At 43.1% G+C, this 19,235-nt stretch overlaps 1 protein-coding gene and 1 non-coding gene across 2 annotated transcripts in view; both read left to right on the top strand.

The window, feature by feature from the left end:
* Positions 1 to 19,235, top strand: part of LOC111238606 (rho guanine nucleotide exchange factor 40-like) — a 39,830-nt gene that overhangs the window by 2,098 nt on the left and 18,497 nt on the right. Inside the window, exons 2-16 of the mRNA XM_022768185.1 lie at positions 6,306 to 6,395; positions 7,247 to 7,354; positions 9,580 to 9,865; positions 10,369 to 11,530; positions 11,812 to 12,050; positions 12,140 to 12,328; positions 12,968 to 13,082; positions 13,660 to 13,753; positions 13,929 to 14,015; positions 14,907 to 15,023; positions 15,989 to 16,087; positions 16,242 to 16,393; positions 17,283 to 17,421; positions 17,614 to 17,733; positions 19,021 to 19,212. Coding sequence (XP_022623906.1) covers positions 6,306 to 6,395; positions 7,247 to 7,354; positions 9,580 to 9,865; positions 10,369 to 11,530; positions 11,812 to 12,050; positions 12,140 to 12,328; positions 12,968 to 13,082; positions 13,660 to 13,753; positions 13,929 to 14,015; positions 14,907 to 15,023; positions 15,989 to 16,087; positions 16,242 to 16,393; positions 17,283 to 17,421; positions 17,614 to 17,733; positions 19,021 to 19,212 — 3,189 coding nt within the window. The remainder of the gene's footprint in view (positions 1 to 6,305; positions 6,396 to 7,246; positions 7,355 to 9,579; positions 9,866 to 10,368; positions 11,531 to 11,811; positions 12,051 to 12,139; positions 12,329 to 12,967; positions 13,083 to 13,659; positions 13,754 to 13,928; positions 14,016 to 14,906; positions 15,024 to 15,988; positions 16,088 to 16,241; positions 16,394 to 17,282; positions 17,422 to 17,613; positions 17,734 to 19,020; positions 19,213 to 19,235) is intronic.
* trnar-ucu lies at positions 12,420 to 12,507 on the top strand. Its single transcript is given in 2 exon segments — positions 12,420 to 12,456; positions 12,472 to 12,507. It is a non-coding gene; the product is annotated as a tRNA-Arg (tRNA).

Here is a 19,235-nt window from a genome sequence, read left to right as displayed (position 1 = left end):
AGAAACACGAGCGGTCATATTTCCACACAGGTTGTAGACAAACCCCGTGTTAGCCAAACTTATTTTCTGAATGCTAAAATTGTTATTGAAAGTGTCCATTATTAACATCACAGTTTACAGACCTACTTCCTAAAACTTTGATCTTATCGTAATTGGGTTATTCCGGACATTTCATGTTTGCTCACTTTCACTTTTACATCCAAATAAAGTGTTTTTTTTTTAACAGTATGGCTTAACTGTTAGCCACCAGCTACTGTGTGTTGCTACAGTTGTACTGATGAGATGGGAGAAGTAAGTTACCAAGATGACATTTTGCCTAACCTACTCAGAGATAGGTAATCTCAGGAAATGTCACACATAGGGAAACCAACAACACCAGTCATTTGTGCTCATAATCACATTTCTCATAAAGTACCACAGTTCACATAATAGACTTCATGTTAGCTGCTGCTGTGAAACTTCAGCGACAGACTGTAGCACTTAAGTAGTCGAAAACAATCCCGGTGAACTGTTTGACCTACTGTAGGTCCAGGTTAGATTATACGGGGAGATTTAGAAAAGGAAATCAGTCTCAGGCCTCTCCTCTTTCTTCCCCTGCATCCTCTTTTCCCTTTGTCTGTCTGCCTCTTCTTTTTTCCCCCCCGTCTCCTCTCTTCACCGCCCCTCTCCTCTCTGTCGGCATCTTTCTCATGTTTTCTCCTAATCATGTCATCTCCTATCACTCCCTCCCTTCTCCGAGCTCCTTTCTGCTCTATCGCTCTTCCCTTCTTTCTCTGTCCATCATGTACTGTAGGGGTTCTACATCTGGTTTCTATCATGGTTACTGCTGCTCTTGTTTCCCATCGATCTCTCCCTCTGGTCAGCCTCCTCCTCCTTTTCTCTTTCCCTCTTTCTGTGTGAACCCTCTCTCTCTCTCTCTATAGGGTAAAGGGTTGTCTGGTTCTCTCAGTGTCTCTCTGTCAGTCTGTCTCCTTTTCAATCTGTTTCCTCAATCACTCAGACTTCAATAAGCTGACGGTTTGAGGGCTGTTTGTACTGTATATATATTGGAAAGCCACTTGCATTACCTTTTTTTTTTTTTTCGCTGTATTCTATTTCTCTCTATTTCTCAATTCATTTACCCTGCTCCATTTTTTCTGCACCTCTTCCTGTCTCTCTCTGTTTTTCCTCTCTGTGCCAAGCATCTGTTTGGAGGACAACCACCGCCTCTTACAGGAGAGAAAGACAGGAAGTATGACACAAGAATGACATACACTGATTCCGTACAGCGTGTCCATTTTCTGACACAAACATGAGGATGCCCACTCATGCACCACTGTACTAAATTTCCTCGCTTACACTCCATGAACACACACACACACACACACACACACACACACACACACACACACTTTTCTGGTGACTCAACAACCTCAGACTGTAAGTAACATCGGACAGAGTGAGTAAGATGCCACCCCTTGGTTTGGGACGGGTTGTTTTGAAGACAGGACATTTGTGTTTGCCGTTGCTGCCGATCTTGTAATTATACATAACCAGAAAACCAGAGCCATGAGGTGGTCTGTCAGTTAGCAGGCAAGAACTGAAAAGAGACAACCCTTTGTTATGGGCTCAGTTGTAAAGTTTATTTTTATGGTTTGACAAAAAAAACAGCTAAACTCAAAACCTGTTTGCTACCGTTTTGTTGTTTTAACTGCATCCAATGGTCTTCCCCTGTGGATGGAGTATGCTCAGTTGTCATCACAGGATTTCCTTAAGTTTTAATATCTGTATAAATATCATACTGCTGCTGTCCTGTGGAAAACATGTGTCTCCAGCTTTTCACCATCATAGAAAAAAGTATTGTTTCAGCTTGGAGACGATGCATTTTCAGCTAATCTAATGGATTTTTAATGGCTTGAGAATTTAATTGTCTTAAGATGCAAGGCAATTTTTCCCCAGCCCATAAAGAAACACTTAATCTTTCATGTTTTCGGACACATTCAAAATCAAAAGAAATTGGTACATTTACTCAATTACTGTGGTTAAGTACAGTTTTGAGGCTGTACTTTAATTGAGTACTTCTATTTAATCCGTCTTTTTACTCCACTACAATTCAAAGGCAGATATTGTACTTTTTAGTCCATCGCATTCATTTGATAACTTCAATTACTACAAACTTTACAGATTTCTATAATTCATTCAAACGTGGTGTATTATTACATTTTAAGATAAGACTTTATTGATCCCCAGTTGGAAGGTTCACAATTTGACGATCAGTAAAGAAATTATAAATTTAGCTGCACCTTAACCAGCTGCAACATCAGTGACGTACACATTCATATAATATACCTCCACAAAAGGGGCCATTACAGATAACAAGTACTTTTGGTACTTTAAGTGTATTCTCATGTTAATACGTAAGATTACGTCAAAGATCTTGAGTACTTGACTCTGCATGTAGGATCCGTTCTAATACTGTCTGTATTTAATTCGTTCGTTTATATTTTATTTAGTTCGTCAGTACTCTTAAGATTTAGAAGATCTGCCAGACAGTGCATAAGTTCTTAAGTAAAGCCCAGCAAAGCCTAAACAGTACCTTCCTTGGATTTTCCCAGAATGATGACGTGCGAAAAAAAACAAAAACTAACAACTTAAGAACAAGTCTATGAATGTATTAATGAAATAGAAGTGGTCACATGCACTTCTCGGTTGAAGGCTATTCTTAGTATGCCTAAAATAAACAGTCGTGTTTCCTGTCAAGCTCTTAACTCAGATCTGTTCCTCATCATCTTTCTAATTTTGTTTTATGTGGTGATAATGTGTGTACAGCTACTTCTCCAAAGGACACTGGAGATGGTGCCAGTAGTGTTTGCTGGAAAATCTGTGATATATGAGCAAAGCCTCTAGTCCATATGCATTACATTGCATTAGATGCAGATGGTTTTTTTGTCTGAGGTGACTTGCAATACCTGCATGCATTAGCACCAAGTATCTGAATGAAGAGTAACTGAATTACACCTATAGTTCCTTAAAGAGGAGGCACCAGGTTTTACATGAGAGGCTCCTTTTGTCTAGGAGACTCAAGAGAAATCTAATTTACAAATTTCATTAGGGCTGTTTTATTTCATGTGCACGTACCAGCCTGTGATCAAGAAGGAGAGTGACTAATTGCATTAGATGCATCGGTACCATAAGCTACAGGTTAGACAGGAGCACAGCACATATGAATCATCTTGACCATTTACCAGAGAGCACATATGGTATTGCTGCGTTGCTAAAAACATTAACCTGATTTTACTGGAAAATAAACAATGTTCACAGTTTTACAGGGGATTTTGTGGTTTGGTGGAAAAGCAGCATCACACACTTTTTCTCTCTATGGACATCAATCCCGGTGTGTTTGAGTGATCGTACTTCCAGACTGAAATTCCATTCTTTGGATGTTAGCAGTGGTATATCCTGTTGAAAGTTGTGTGCACAGGCATGCAAACATAAGAGATTCAATGTTGAGGAAAAATAAGGAGGGTGGGGTGGGGTGGGGTTTGTGAGGATGTGTGGAAGGTGGCTGGTGCAATACAATTGTGCATCGCACATCCAAGCTAAATATTGTTGCAGGCTAACTAGCCTGTCACTGAGTAAGCTACAGTGAGTTTTAGCTACAGTCGGACAGTTTCAAAAGTGTGCTCTCCAAACCTGAGTGGCCTGTTTGTACCAACGCCTAAGTAATGAAGCTCTATGAGTGGTGCATTGTTCACTGTGGCGTGACTGGTTCTCTGGCGCAAGCTACATAATATTTGATCCTGAGGGTTAGGAGTTGATCCCATTGGCCTCTGTGAGACTGTTGAAAGTATGGAAGCTTTGCAAAGATGGGATGCAGCACACATTGTATATTATATATATTGGCATTCACAGTCAGACCAGATCAGAAAGTGTCTCGGTTCTTGTTTCGACTCTAATTTAGTGTTGCGTTGAATTAACTCAAGTCTTGTGGGACGCTTTTAAAAAGGGCTTTACTCCAGGAGGAAGTTCCTGCTGGCTCGCCTTGCAATCCCCTGAACCCCCCCCCCGCTGTGCTTTTACTAGACTCAATATGTCGTGTCAGTGAGCCAGAAGGCTGTTTTACAACCACTACACCTATTACAACATGCTCGCTGACAGTTGACTGTTGTTTTCCAATAGTCTACGACACCTCCCCTTGTACACCTTCTACACAGATGTAAAGTAGTAAGTAGAAGTAAAGTATTGATTGTGCACGTTTTATATCATGAGACATCTCTGCATCATACGGTAGCAGAGGGTAAGTCTGCTTTAACTGTCTGCATTACTGATGGTTGCATGTGCTTTTCAGGAAACATCTCCTACAGCTTTTAGTCTCAACTTGCATCTAATAATATTTCATCTAGTGTTGTTCTTTAAATCTTGCTAAAGTCTTATTTTTTGCACCATTGCATTTTTTCCTGCCTTGTTTCAACTTAATGAGCCTTAAAATGCTTAATTACCTGGAAACTTGTATGTGCCAACCATGTATGTAAAGAGGTGCCAACCAACCAGCACAGTTTGAACTTGTTTTTAACATAAATGACCCTGGTGGACGCTTATCTCTTTCAAGATGGGTGTTTTATATGTGGTTTCTTGGTGATTTAGTGGTTCTGTTCACTGAAGGCCAACGAGACCTTTGAGCTGCTCTTACTTCTGGAAAACCGAGCCGTGTTCAGCAACATTTATGGAAGCTTTGTCATTTGTGTTTTTTCCAAGTTGCTGTATCGCTCTCGTCCAAAATCTTCTGTTACTATGGAAAAATAAAGCTGCGTGAATTTGAGCCCGGTGCCACTTTACTGTTGGTGCCGTGAGGGCTGAGGTCACTGTTTAAAAATCCGCTCTGCAGCCAAGAGAGCGGGTAGGAAACAGAAACGAACATCTCCTGTGAATGACCCTGAGCTGTGTTACTGTAGATCTGATTTGACTCTTCTTAAGTGTTCTGCTTTGTCTTCAACTTTCCTCTCCTTAGTTTTCAGTCCCCTAGTGACCTGTGCCTTCTTTCTGTTCCACCCTGCAACTGCCTGCTCTCTTGTGCAAAATAAATTTCCATTTTTCTCCATCTTTTTTTCTCCAGACATGCACCAAGAAACAATTGCAAATAAGTCCTGACATTTGTTTGAGCCTGATTTATTGAATTTATTTTGTCAGGGCATTTCAGACAAGGTTACGTAAGTTGTTAGTCACAGAAAAACTTCAGTTCGTCTCAGATGCTTTCTTGTTTTTGACACCCATTCTATCCTCCTCTGTGGCTAACCCTGACCCCGCTCTGTACACAAAAACAAAGCCAAAAAATAATTTTCAAACACTGCTGGACCCGGGTCTTCTTCCGTGAAAAAACCCCCGCACCACCACCAGCTCATTCCCTCCTGGCTCACTCTCTCGCTAGCCGCTCTTCTCTTTTTCCGTACACTCTGTTCTCCCGTTCTGGTTTTTCTCCCATGGCTTTCTCTCCATCCCCTCGGTTATTGTAGTTAGTCAGCACAATATGCTGTCTGTTGAAGAGAATCCTGCCATAATTGTTGTCAGATGACATTCAGAGAGTCGGATGGAGGTGAAACAAAGAAAGTTGGCTTAGAAAAAAATAAAAAATAAAATTGGAGATGAGGAAAAAATAAAAAGAGAGCGGGGTTGGTGGGAGGAGGAGACAGAGGTGGAGGGGGGGGTGAAACTGAGGAAAAGAGGCAGAGGAGCAGATGGGAGGTTGGAAAGGAAACGTGAAAGGGAGGGAGAGCGAAAGAGAGAAGTTGGAAAAGAAAGAGAAAAAAAAAAGTTGCAGGTTGCCAAGGCAACGGTCAGTGCAGAAAAATAAACACTGTACGGTTGTTGCATGCTCTGCTCTGTCACCCTCCACCTCACGGGCCGGCCCAGTGTTATGATGTGTGTGAATGTGCATGCGACTGTGCATGCATGTATGGTGTGTGTGTGTGTGTGTGTGTGTGTGTGTGTGTGTGTGTGTGTGTGTTAGGGTGTGCACATGCTGCAGTGGTTTCTGGTCTCTTTTGTTCTGGGGGTTCTTACACTTATGGGCCTTGGAGGAAATGTTTGACACTCCCCAGACCATAAAACAGGAAGCTGAAAGTAGAGTATGTGTGTATATTTGTCTGTGTGTGTGTGTGTGTGTGTGTGTGTGTGTGTGTGTGTGTGTGTGTGTGTGTGCGTGTCAGCATAATTTTTTTTTTTTAAACGCGAGACATGCCGGCTGTTAAACACAAACACAGACATTTGTGTTGATTCAGTGTCCGGTTATGGATTAACCCTTTCTTACCATCTGTGTGTGTCTCTTTCAGGGTTCGGAGGCTATGGAGGATTGCGTGCAGGGGGCGCTCTCGTCGCTTTATCCTCCTTTCGAGAGCACAGCACCACCCCTCCTCTCCCAGGTAGACCGCACAAGCACACACCTTCATTCGAGTCCACATGTTTACAGCAATAAACAGGAGAGGGAGGGTGGGGGTTTGGTGGGGATATAAATAATGCAGATTCAATTAAATGATATGGTGATGCTGGGCTACGTTGGGAAGGCGATGCTATGTGCAGATAACACAGCCTCCCCCAAATATAAACTGTTGCTAGAAGCCAACACAAACAAAATCTAGCCAGCTGGTCAATTATAGCCAAACCCTCTTCCTGCAACCACGAGCCTGACATGACTTATTTCACTAAAAGCTGCGCACTTCTGCTTTTCAGTCATAACATTTATTGTAAGAAAGCTTGGCAAAACTGTTAAAATCTCTTACACGTGCATTGTTGGAACTCTTAGCATCTCCAGCCTGGCATTACAGAGCGCTAAAGTCATATTTGTTTTTAGTGCTTTTAGATTAATTTCCCTAAAAGCCAGAAGACTAATTGGGCCTCTGAGCTAATCTCAGTTATAGTTTATGGGGATTTGGTAATTGTGTCGTTCCAAGTTGCCATGTAGCTTCCAATCAAATTTTTTTTGTTGCTATGGAAATAGCTGCTCAATGAAATAAAATGGATAAAGTGAAGGAGCCCTGACATGGTGATTTTCTTGTTTTAATTTCTGATTACATGCTGTCTGGACTGAGGAAATTCTTCCACTCTTGAGCAATTGAAACCCTTTCAGAATCCATTAGATACACTCAACGAATGCGCCAAGCTCTAGTTTAAAGAAAGGCTGCTCTTAATTCATTAAAGTTGTTAAAAGTTTCACCCCAGTGGTTTTCACTCAGGTGTTTTTTTTTTGTTTTTTTTTTTGGCACATTTTGTCCAGGTCTTCTCAGTCCTGGAGTCGACCTATCAACACGACAGTCTTCGCTACCTCCTGGACTACTTTGTTCCTGCCAAGCACCTCCTGCACAAACTCCAGCAGCACGCCTGTGTGAGTTCCACACTGCAAACACACTGTGGCGGAGAACACACACGTAGCTGTATAATCAGAAGCAGCATCATCATCTGTCAATTAACTGCAGAAAGTACAGTGTGAGAAATCTTATCAGCTGTTCGCTTTTTTAATTCCTTTGGTGAAAATGGACATCAGGTCATTTTTGTGTGTATCTGTTCGGTGTTCAGTTACTTCACTTGTGTTTAGCTCTTAAAGGGCAAGTCCAAGTCATCTGTGAGGAGGAGTGTTGAAGCTTTTAGGCAGTCGAATCTAAGTGCCAAGTCTTCAGCCTGTATCTGGTCACATAAAGACTCCAATGCAAAGGGAAAGTTCAAGGCATGCATAATTTGACACATGCCTGACCCGTATACCAGCGACTAACTACACTGTGGAGGGTCGGGTCTTTCTCTAAAACTCGAGCCGCTCAGTAAAACCAGCGAGAGAAAGTGGCTGGTGAAATTTGAGATTCACCTCAGACGAAAAGAGGGGGTCTCCTGCCGTGAAAGCTGAGCAGACAGATGAATGAAACACAGTGAAATAAAGAAATGCAACTTCCAGTGATCGTGTCCTCTCGTCACTCTCCCGCACTTTCTGCCTCACGTGCACAAAACAAATGGGAAACTGAGGTTTATACTGAGCAGCATTCCTTTTATTTTCCTTTCCGAGACACTCGTGCTCTCAAAAAGATAAACAATCTACACTGTTTAGCACAAGCTTTGAGGCTAAGGACTTTCTCATATTACCCTGTACAGTTTTCCTAGACTTGGACACACACGCTCGTGCGCGCGCGCAGGCATTGTGAGCAAACTATGTTTTCATTGTCGCTGAGTGGAGCTGCCCGGGACGGGAGTTGAGACTGTGAGTCATGACAATAATTCCTTCCATATGTGAGTGTGTTGCTGCTGAAAGAGAAAGAAAGAGTGAGTAGCACAGAAAGCAGTGGGAGTCGAAGGAGAGAATGAACATGGCTTTCATTCACTGAGCCCGCATGCACGCGCGTGTGTGTCCGAGAAAAAAAAAAAAAAAAAAGGAGAAGATGCTGGAAGGTTGTGGATTATAGTAGACTGATTGAGGAATTCTGCAGAAATGGGAGGTGGGGAAGAGGGAGCAAACACTGGGGTACATTGAGGGAGAAGTAGGCAGAGGGAGGAGGGCCAGAGGACACACAGAGTTACAGAATGTGGGCTGACGCAAAACAGACAAAACTTTTTAGGAGATGGAAAAGTCACACATGCTTTTAAATGCTAATATCCAACACGAGAGATATCAGAAAGTGGCTTTCTTGAAGAAAAAAAAAAAAAGACAGGAGGGAGACTTAAAGAGGAGAAATTGAATAAAGGGCAGAGAGGTGGAAAAGGGAAGATGGGGGAGAGGTCGAGTGAGGAATATAATTTGATCAGGTCTCGTGAGTCTGGAGGGCACGGAGGGGGGAGGGAGCGGCCCCGTGTCAGTCGATTAGATGTGACTGGGAACAGCAGGGAGAGGTTCTGGATGGGTTTTATACCTCAGACTGCGAGAGACGGGTTATAGATCTGGCACGGCATTGATTAAGGTGGGAATAGTGTTTGGCTTAAGGTGTTTTTTTCCTAATTAGAACAGTTGATTAATGGTGCACAGGATACCACCAGGGGCCTTCTCTCCTTCACCTGAATTCACAGTGTTTCTTGAGTAAATGCTTCTATGATTTGTTGAGGGATTTTCTATATTTAGACCCCTGTTGTTTAGTGTGCTTTTCTCAGTGATGTGTTTTCCTCTCTCACGGAAAAAATGGACTGTTTTGACAGTGGCTGGCTTGTTGTGAAGAGCTGGTCATCTGCATGTTTCTGACTGACTCACACTGATGCTCTGCAGTGATCTAGAGTCTTCTCACTCTGTCATGCCAGCTAAGCGGTTTTTGCACCGTGTGAGTCACATGTCTGACATTTGTATGTGGGACTGGCTTTTTGCCCATCGAGCTTTTGAATAGTGTTGACTGGTGTGGTATTAGTTCTAGAAATTCAGCTCATCTGAGCAACCAAACGCAACCGTGCAGGCGAGTTCCAGTTGGTTGCTGTGGGCTGGGCTTTGTGAATGGGAGAGAAAGATCATGCAGGAGCATTAACTCCAGTAGTTTTTGACAAGAGTGGACTCTAAAGGTGAGATTTCTTAAAGGCAGTGAGTGCACTACTTTATTTATACATTTAACACACTCTCTTCCTCTCCATTCCTTCTTGTCATCTCAGTCTCAGTACCTGGGTTGCTTGTTCCTTCACTCCGGCTGGCCTCTGTGTCTGGGCGAGAAAGTGGTCGTCCAACTCTCAACCTTGGACTGGAGGCTCCTGCGTAGTAATGACTTCTACCTGCAGGTGGTGCCCTTCTCGACACGCTGTCCCCGACTGGCTCTGAAATGTCTGGCCCCCGGGGGGCGCACTGTTCAGGAAATCTTGGTACCTGAGTCACAGCACCCTCTTGTTTTCACCACTGAGTGGCTGCACAGTGTCAACAAAGAACGGGGCCACAAGAGAGAAGGTAAGGAGAGGACGTCCTGTACACGAGAAAGCACGGGCGATGATTTCCAAAACAGGCATTCCAATTAATTTCAGATAAAAAATTCTTACTGATACTTGGTATTTTAAATTAAGGGTCGCAAGGAGGTTTATATCAGAATTAAGATCATAATCAGGTTTTTAGGTGAAAATCATTAATATTGAGCTTTGCCAGTGAGTGATGACTGTGAGGAAAACTGCAGGTGAAACAGGGGAACTGAAACAGTTGGGCGAGAAGAGACAAGTACATGACTAAGGGATGGCATGTGGAAGGACAAAATGAGAAGGGAGAGAAATATGGTTGTCAGCAAGTGGTCAGCAGTTAGAAGACCTAACAACAGAGCAAACGAAAGGCAGCAAAACTTAAAACATTTGTTTTTCAGATAGCTTATGTTGCTATCTTCTTTTTTTTTTGTAAGTAGAAGAGCCCTCAATACGGATATGAACTTGTCATAAACATTAAACTTTTCTCTCATTCCTCCACAGTTGGAGGAGGGCTTGACACCTGCCTGGTCAGTACATGTGATGGTGTGGTGCGACTCCCGTGGAAGGAGGTTGTCTACCCAAAATTCATCCACGACCCCTCCGAGGAGCTGGGCCTGATGTCCAACCACGAGGGCTCCATATCCAACCGCCTGCCTAGTGAAGGGGGCAGCAGCCTTGGGGGCTGGGGTGGTTCATCCTCTGGAGAACTGGACTCATGGTCCTGGGATGAGGAGGAAGATGAAGATTTACCACCAGACGGCCTGGACTCTGAGTCTGCACTCCCCCGGCGAAGGCGCAGTGAAGATGGGCTTGGGCGGACAGTGAGGCACCCTCAGCTCGACGGGGACTATGTGGAGCTGTTGGAGCCCAGAGGGGGTCCTGATGGTGGGGTTGACCCAAGGCAAAGGTACCTGGAGATGCATGGGATCTGTAAGACCAAGACTTTGCCTCTGTGCCGGAGAGGTAAAGCCATCAAACTCCGCAAGGGGAAAGCTTGGGGATACGGGAGAATGGAAAGGTCAGGAAGCTTTCGGGCTATCCTTGGCGCCAAAGGAGACATTGCGCCCCCCAAGGGTGACCAGTTACCACCTCGGCCTCTGCCAGGAGTCCCTGAATCTGGCAGAGGGAGGCGGTCTTATTCCTCCTCTGTCCATGACTCTGACGAAGGAGATAAAACAAGCAGAGACTCCGAGGGCCTTGAAAGCCGCCACCTTTATTTTGATGGCCCATTCAAAGAGAGGAGGCCAGGCGTGGGCAGGGAGAGAGATAGCAACGGCCTCATGCAGCCGTGCAGAGATGACCACAGAAGTAAAGACTCTGAGAGCGGCGACAGTTTGGTCACAAATGAAATGCATGTCTTGACGAACCACAAAGTCGGGCATGTTATAGAGGGCCACTCAGATCACGGATCTCATTCAGACTCGGTTTTTGAGGATACTGATAAACCACTGAGCGGAGACAGTGATGCCACAACCCCAACATCAGAAGCACCAGAGAGACCATTCACTGGAGTTTCAGAAAGCGGAGAGATTGCTAACAGTGGGTCTAAAATGAAGAATTCGTCTAACCCAAAGCTGGCAGAGGAAAGGGATGAAGGAAAGACCGAGGACAGAATGTGTCCTAGAGGAAAAGAGGTCAAAACTGCGGGATTCAGAGCGCCAAGGTACAGGTTTATTTCTTATGATACCCTGCCCTCTTTCATCTTTATTTGTTTTCTTTTTTCACACCTCCATATGAAAGTACAGATCCGTAACTCTTAGGTAACACTTAGGTGCAACCACTGTGCACAAGGTACAGGTTGTCCGAACGTACACACATATAGAGGTGAGGAGGATGATACAAAAGACACCTCCTGAACACATTCTGAAGAACATTATGTATGAACGGCACAATTATTAACTTTCTTTTGTACCTCATTAAGACCTTCCTGTGCTTTGTCTTTAGGAGGAAAAGGAAGGGAAAGGGGGCCAAAGGGAGGGCTAGATCTGGCGGCCGTGCACACCAGAGGGGCTCGAAGCCGCAAGCTAAAGCTCCTCAACCAAGTCCCACCACCTGCTCCGCTTCAACGAAGCTGCCCATCACGGAGGAGAACCAGTCGGAACAAACAGGGCAGGCTGACCAACCTGACGGCGTGTCCACTACAAATACAGCGAGCACCGAGAACACAAAGAAAAGCAGTACAGGTCTGGAGATAATTGTTGTTTTCATGTGAACATTAGATTCTAAAAGTTATGAATTGAATATTTTTTATAACTTTTGTATCTCTCAACAGAGACAGAAGCTGAACCTTTGACAGTCTGTAATGGCCAATCAGGCACATCCTTATTTAACCACTCTAATGAGGAGGCGGGATCAGGAGAGACATGTCCTGACCAATTGAATGGCGTTACATCTAAAGAGCCTCCCCTGCTTAGGGAGTTGGACACAGAACTTCTCCAGTCAGGGAAGCTGCAGTTGACAGGCAAGTTTCTTTCAGGTCTACAGTGGTTTCTATTATGCCGGTCAGCAGAGTCATCTCAAATCTCTACTTTACTGTCAGCCTTAGAAGTCGTGGCTCCGTGGCGCAATGGACAGCGCATTGGACTTCTAGACAGAGATGAAGCAATTCAAAGGTTGTGGGTTCGAGTCCCACCGGAGTCGCGGTTCAAAGCTTTAGTGTTGCTTTGGATTAAAGCGTCATCCAAACAAGTGACTTTGTTGTTGTTTATTCTTGTCCAGTACACATGGTTCGGCTACAAGCTCTTCACGCGTTAGCGTCCGATTAAAAAAGAATATTACAACAGAAATCACACCTCTTAGGGTGCTCATATGGCCCAACTGGTAGAGTGTGTGCCACTTAGGCTCAGTCGTATCCGCAGAGGCTGTAGGTTCAAGTCTGACTCATGGCCCTTTGCTGCATGTCAGCCCCTCTGTTTCTCCCCAACTTTCCTGTCACTGCAGCATCTGCTAAATGCCCATGAAATTTCATGCTGCAAATTGGACACATGGCCAAAATTATACTCTTTGCTTGCAGCCCCATTTATGAATTATAAATGTATTTCTTAAACTTAGAATGTGATTATCCCAAAGTAGAAGCTTATTTTGATGCTTTGATGCACAGGTACCATGGACAGGTTGGGACGTGCTCTGGTTGTTACGGCGACAGATGTATCAGAGGAGGGTTTCTGTGAGGAGGAGGTGGCCCGGGTTCTGGCCTGCTACCACAGAATCACTCGGTAATGCTGTGCTCTTCTTCTTCCTACTCTAATCAGAAAATCTTATTCAGAGATACATTTCAGTGGTTTATTTTAGTCGTCCCTGTAGGATAAGTTTGCATGTATCATCAGAGAATTAAGGCTTGCAAATTTAGCAGACCTTACAGTGCACATTACCCACTTTCATACCATAAAATCCCTGTTGTTTCTGATTCACCCTCTGCTCATGCAACACATTCACACACCTGTATATCTTAAAACTTCATTAACTTGTCCTCTGATGTTTATATTTGGGCATGTGTCATTTGTTTCTTGTTAAACCCCTTATTTACAAAGCCAAAAGTGCTTCACAATTATATTTGACTTGAGTTGCCTTTTGATGGCTTTGCCAAATACTGCAAAAGGTGAGGTTAGGAAAACATGGTATGTGCCAGAAAAATGAGAAAATGATCCTGTAAAAAGTTCTAAATCTTGTGATAGGCATCATTCATCTGTATTTATTAAATTGCAGGTGTCTCATTGTAGAGGAAAACGTCTTTTTCTAACTACTGCTCCTGTTTTAAATGTACACCCACCTCTCTCCATCCGTCCTCATCAGGCCGGCAGCCAAAGAAAAAGGTCTCACAGTGTTAATGGACAGCAGACGCTCTCCACCCTCCGCTCTCTGCCTCTCTGCGCTTAAAACGTTCCAGGTGAGGAAAAAACAAAAACAAAACATGTTTAGCCACATGTGCTAAATGTTTACTTGTGTGCTTTAATTTGCCTGCAGATGTGATCAAGTAGCTGAATCATGTGTGTTTCTCTCTCCATCTGTGTGTGTGTGTGTATGTCTGTGTGTGTGTGTGTGTGTGTGTTTGTGCGTTCCAGATGCTGGTTCCTGGCGGTCTTGGATCTGTTCTGGTTTTGGTGGAAGAGCAGCAGGAGTCCCTTCCTCATAATCTAGAAGGCGCAGAGGTGACCTCATACAAATCACATGTTTACAATTTAATGGACCAACACCACATGCACACAGAGTGCAACTTTGTTCATTTTCTTTTAGTTCAGCTTTATTTTGAAATGTATTTTCAAGTCTAAATCTTAAAACGTAAGTAAAACGCCCACATGACACTTTTAAAATCATGTCAGAACCAGTGTGAGAAAATATTAGCAAAGTAACTGTTCATATATGAAATGCAAAAGCGTTCAAGAGGAAATAACATTTCAAAAACCATGTTTTGTTTATGTTGCCTGCTAAAACCTGATGAATATCAGATGCTCTCAGCTGGAGTGCACTTTCACATTGTGCTTGAATCTAAAATAAGCCTGAATTGGCAAATAATACCATTTTTACCAGCAATTCAGCTCATTTTCTTTGCATTGAGCAGCGGAGATCCATCTCACACACACTTGCATGAGAAAACTCGTCCTGCCATGTGGTTTGTATTTTAACCTGGCAGCGTTAAAACCTCGCATGTCAAAAGGAAATCCCACCCAAAAGATGTTGACACCAAAAAAAAATTCCTTCATCTAGTTTGTTGTTTGGCTGTTTTGTACATACTTTTGCTTTCTCAGCCCTTTCTGTGAAAGAAAGCTGAAAAACAATTATGTAAGACTCTCAGTATAAAGGAGGAAGTGTCTATCTGTAGCCATGAGTACAAATTATTATCAGCTATATTAAGTCTATGATTAATATAGACATTGGCTCACACCAAAGCAGATAAGAGTTTATATTCTCAAGGCTACAGCACAATCTCCTCATATCTTATGTTTTCTTTCTTGCCTCATTTTCTATTATCTCTCATTATTTTTTCTTACTGTGTTATTTCCTTGTCTGTAATTTTTCTTATCCTGTACTCCTCTGTCCAGATCCACATGGTGCGAGGAACGGGGGTCCTTCAGCAGTTTGTGGACAAGCAGCAGCTGCTCACACAGATGGACGGAGAGTTCACCCACTGTCACTCAGACTGGCTGGCCTTCAGACTAGTGAGAATCTGCTGTTTAAATAAAAGAAGTAGACCCCACCCCACCCTAAAATTCTACAACCTCCATACAGTAGTTATTTTTCTATTTTTCATGGCAGATCCTCTCAGCTGAGGCAGCCAGGTTTACTGACCCGAGTGTGTGTTAAAGTCTCTGGGAAACTGAGCAGGAGGAAACCATCACTTGAGGCATTTAAGATCGGCTGATATCTGTGCTTTTGCTAAATTAATCAGATTGTTTTTTTTGGTTTTTTTTTGTATGAATCACATCCAGAGCCATTCTCTCAGAGAATAGTTGCTGCAGCCCGAGTCTTGCATGAACACGAAGATTTCAAGAGTAGCTTTAAATATAAAATATCAGAGCTGGAGAATTTAGACCAGTGTCAAGTTGTGTGTGAAAATCTGCCATCTGTTTGATTTCTCTGTTTTAGTTCTTGTTGTTCGAGTGCCAACTGAGAAAATCTAAGCAACAGGAGGAAATTTCACATTTCTCTCACGATGATGATCATATTTTGGTTTTGCTAGTTAAAGATAAATATGTGAAAAAGGATAACACTCTGCGTTAATGTAGACAAAGTCCCGATGTTTACGATTAAGTAGGTTCTGAGTATTTCTTTTGTGTACGTCAAACTTAAAATATTACCCCCTGAAAGGGAGGGTGTAGAGTGGGAGAAAGCAAAGTTTGGAGAGAAAAGAGCACTTGTGTGGTGGGGGTCGGTGATTTCAGAGATTGATGATGAACTGGGGCTGCAGGATAAATCAAGGAAGGAAGGAAAAAAAAAAAGAAAAGAAATTTAAAGACTCTTAATGGGTTTTTCCCAGACAGTTTATGTTGCTTTACCCAAACAGATTAAACTGTTTTCCTGTCCCCTGTACTTTCTATGACCTCTCTATGTCTGCTTTGATTGAATAACTAGAATGCTAATCTCGAATCACTGATTCCACTTCTACTTTTTTCTCCCCCTTCAGAGCCTGGAGAGTCTGACAGAGCGTTGTGAGAGCGCCCTCTCACTGCTGGGAGAGGCACTGCAGTCTATGGACACTGAGCCAATGCCAGACAACATCAAGGTTGTTTCTGCTTTTCTTTTTTTTTTTTTAACACTGATTTGATGAGACAAAATGTAATGTGCCTGTCTGATGGAAGCAAAGTACAAACTTCGCTGCATGTGGTTTGGTAATTAAACCTCTACAGAAACATAATAAGCATGTTGGTCTTCTTCAGGCGGTTCCTCTGTGCATCGACAAACACAGGCAGCTCATGGTGAGCGTCCTGGCCGACCAACGCTTAACTGAACTGCAGCAGAGGGGCGGGGCCTGGCTCGCAGGATTGACCAATAGTGCATCTGGACTAGCGCAGAAGTCGCCAGACTGCAGGTACCAGAAAATAAATGTTTATACCCTACACGGAATATTATCGCCACCAACTTCAATCAGAAGAATGTCACTGGAAATTACCACAGTCAGTGAATGCATCTTCAAATAAGGAATTGATCAATATTATGAAAACTAGTGAAAGAAGTTGTATAATAATATTCAGAAGTCTACAAAATCATTATTTCTAGCAGCAACGTGCTTTTGCATATACCTGGATAATAATAGGCTTTTTATATGTTATGATGCTAATGAGATTGAATACAGCTTGGATGTACATTACACACAGGCCTATTGAAGTTGGACTATTTTAGATATGAAGACGCCATGATGTACAGAACAACAGTAATTAGGCAGACATGCAGAAACCACCTTACACAAGCAGCTCGGTCTCTAGGGGCAGAGGAGGGATGTGCAGGTCCTTTCTCCTCACAAGTCTTTGTGTTTGATTGAAGGATTATTTTGTCAAGATGAGCTATAGGTTAAAAATATTCCTCATCATGAAAACAAAGTTGTTTGCTTTTAGCCAAAAAAAAAGGAAGAAAAAAGCTGAACATCAAACAGAGGACAGAGCGATGGAGCTTGTTTGTTTGCGCCTGACTGCAGCTTAAAGATGATCTAAAGACTGTTGTATTTGTAGCTGTTCCTATCCAGTAATGAGTTTTGGCTCGGTCTGTACAAGCATAGTCTTATTGCTGATTTGATTCCTTGTTTTTTTTTTTTTGTTGCCTGACAGTTGGTCTGCAGCCTTTTTTGTTTTCCATAATTACATCTTTTCTACCAGTGTTTTTTGGCTGACATCTTACAATTTAAATAAAAATTTTTAAAAAAGAAACGTTTCTCTCTTCTTCCTCAGTGATTTGCTGGTAACATTTGTCTTCTGTCCTCTCAGGGCGGCCCTCGCTGCGACCTCGAAACTCTACGACAGCGTGGATGACGCCCTCCATAGGCTCGTCCGAGAGTCCAACCAGAGAGGTCGCGACCTGGAAGCTCTGGGACGACTGGCGCGGCTGGTGGACAAACTGGAAAAGGTGTGTGAGGGAGCAAGAAGATGATTGTTGCTCACTCGTACCTCGCCAAACTCTGGGATATTACCCCTATTTCTTTTGCCAAACTTCACGTCCCTCATCTCATCTCTCTGTCCCCCATGTACAGTAAAATGTGTTGTGTCCTCCTCTCACCCTCTCTCTCTCTCTCTCTCCCTCTGTGACTTTATTTCACAGTGTGATCAGGAGATTGAGCAAGTCCAGTCACAGCTGGACGATTACAAGGACCCTCCTCTCTCCCTCAGCAGACTCTCCCTCAAGCAGCAGAAGTTCAAGACCTTCAGGGAAACAGCAAATGTGAGTGGCTGATACTTGTGACTCCTCATTTTTTTGGTACAGTATTTGTTAAAACCCATGGAACGCACATGTTTGCATGTTGTATATTTGTACACACAAAAAAACAAACAGTATAATCAAAATATCTGTATAATAATTATTTTCATGTTAACTCCCTACTCTGGCGCCATGTGGTGGTAGTATCAAGAATGATATGGAGACACTCACCAGGATTATCTCTACAAACAGAAACTGATGCCATCAGAATAATTTTTAACAATTTTATAATCACATAAACCTCCTCAACATAGAGGCTAAATATGTTAATATGCAACAATTAAAATGAAAGAAATGAAACTTATTTCTCTTACAAATAAATTGTTGAATTCGTATACACTGTTTCGCTTTGCTGCTTACAGCCTTGCTTGGTCTGGCATTGTGGTGGCTAATGTTAGCATGTTAGCATGTTGGGTATGACTAAATTAGAGATGGATATTGGTGTATATCGGATACTACTGTGTCACTTTGCTGACACTTCGCTATACTTTGTAGCATTTTCCATTAATCTGTAATTAACACTTGTGGCTAATGTGGCTGCTGTTTAGCAATGTTACATATAAAGAATTTAAAAATGGTTTTGGTAACAGTTCATCTACTTTTTTTGCATCCTTAACTATCCTTAACAGAGAGCCAAAGTCCTGATGTCAACTGCTGTGCTAGCCGCTGTAGTAGCTGCTGCGCTAGCTGCTGAATTAGCTGCTGTGCTCCTAGTTGCTGCACTAGCCGCTGTTCAGTGCAGTGTCTCATTTAATTTCTTTAGATGAGTTTCCTTCTGTTTCCTCCACCAGCGCTCTGTGATGCACACTAACTTTCTAACAGTGATCTAAACAAACAGTCTAAACAAACAGTAATCGTGTTTCGACCTCTATTGTTAGCCACAGCTGCTGTCAAGCTGGGTATGTTCGACCCACAAAAGTCTCGGGCCTGTGGGAAATGGTTCTTGTTAAAAACCACTCAAAGATTTTGAATCCTATTAGCCATGCAGAACCCTAGAGCCACACATGTTACTTACTGAAAGACTTGAGGAGTCAATAACTAAAAGTTTAAAATGTAAACAGATGTGTTTTGAGCCCACAGTGGTACAGTATATTTGTGTCATTCTTGTGGATGCAGGCAAATGCAAAAGAGACAGTTACCATTATTCCAGTCATGACTTCCCAGAGTTTATCTTGTCAAGCCTCCACAGTAAACACTTGAGGGTTTTTTCCGGGGCACAGACGTCACAGTGGATCTTCCTGAATCCTTTAGGAGCTGCACAGTGAGACTCTGTCAGTGCTCAATGACTTGGAGGGCTGGTGCGAGCTGGACTGGGCAGGCCTGAGCCAAGTGCAGATCCGCCTTCCTCTAGTGAGGGAGAAGCTGAGAGACATGTCCCACTGTCTGTCTGACTGCTGGACCACGCTGGACAACACACAGAGGCTGCTGTCCACACTGACTGAGGTAGCTCAGCCACAGGAAGACTG

The sequence above is a fragment of the Seriola dumerili genome, unplaced genomic scaffold (genome assembly GCF_002260705.1).
Source record: "Seriola dumerili isolate Sdu_G_001 unplaced genomic scaffold, Sdu_1.0 BDQW01001435.1, whole genome shotgun sequence".
NCBI lineage: Eukaryota > Metazoa > Chordata > Actinopteri > Carangiformes > Carangidae > Seriola > Seriola dumerili.
Note: the sequence above shows the minus strand (reverse complement) of the source record. Positions and strands in the feature narration are given on the sequence as shown.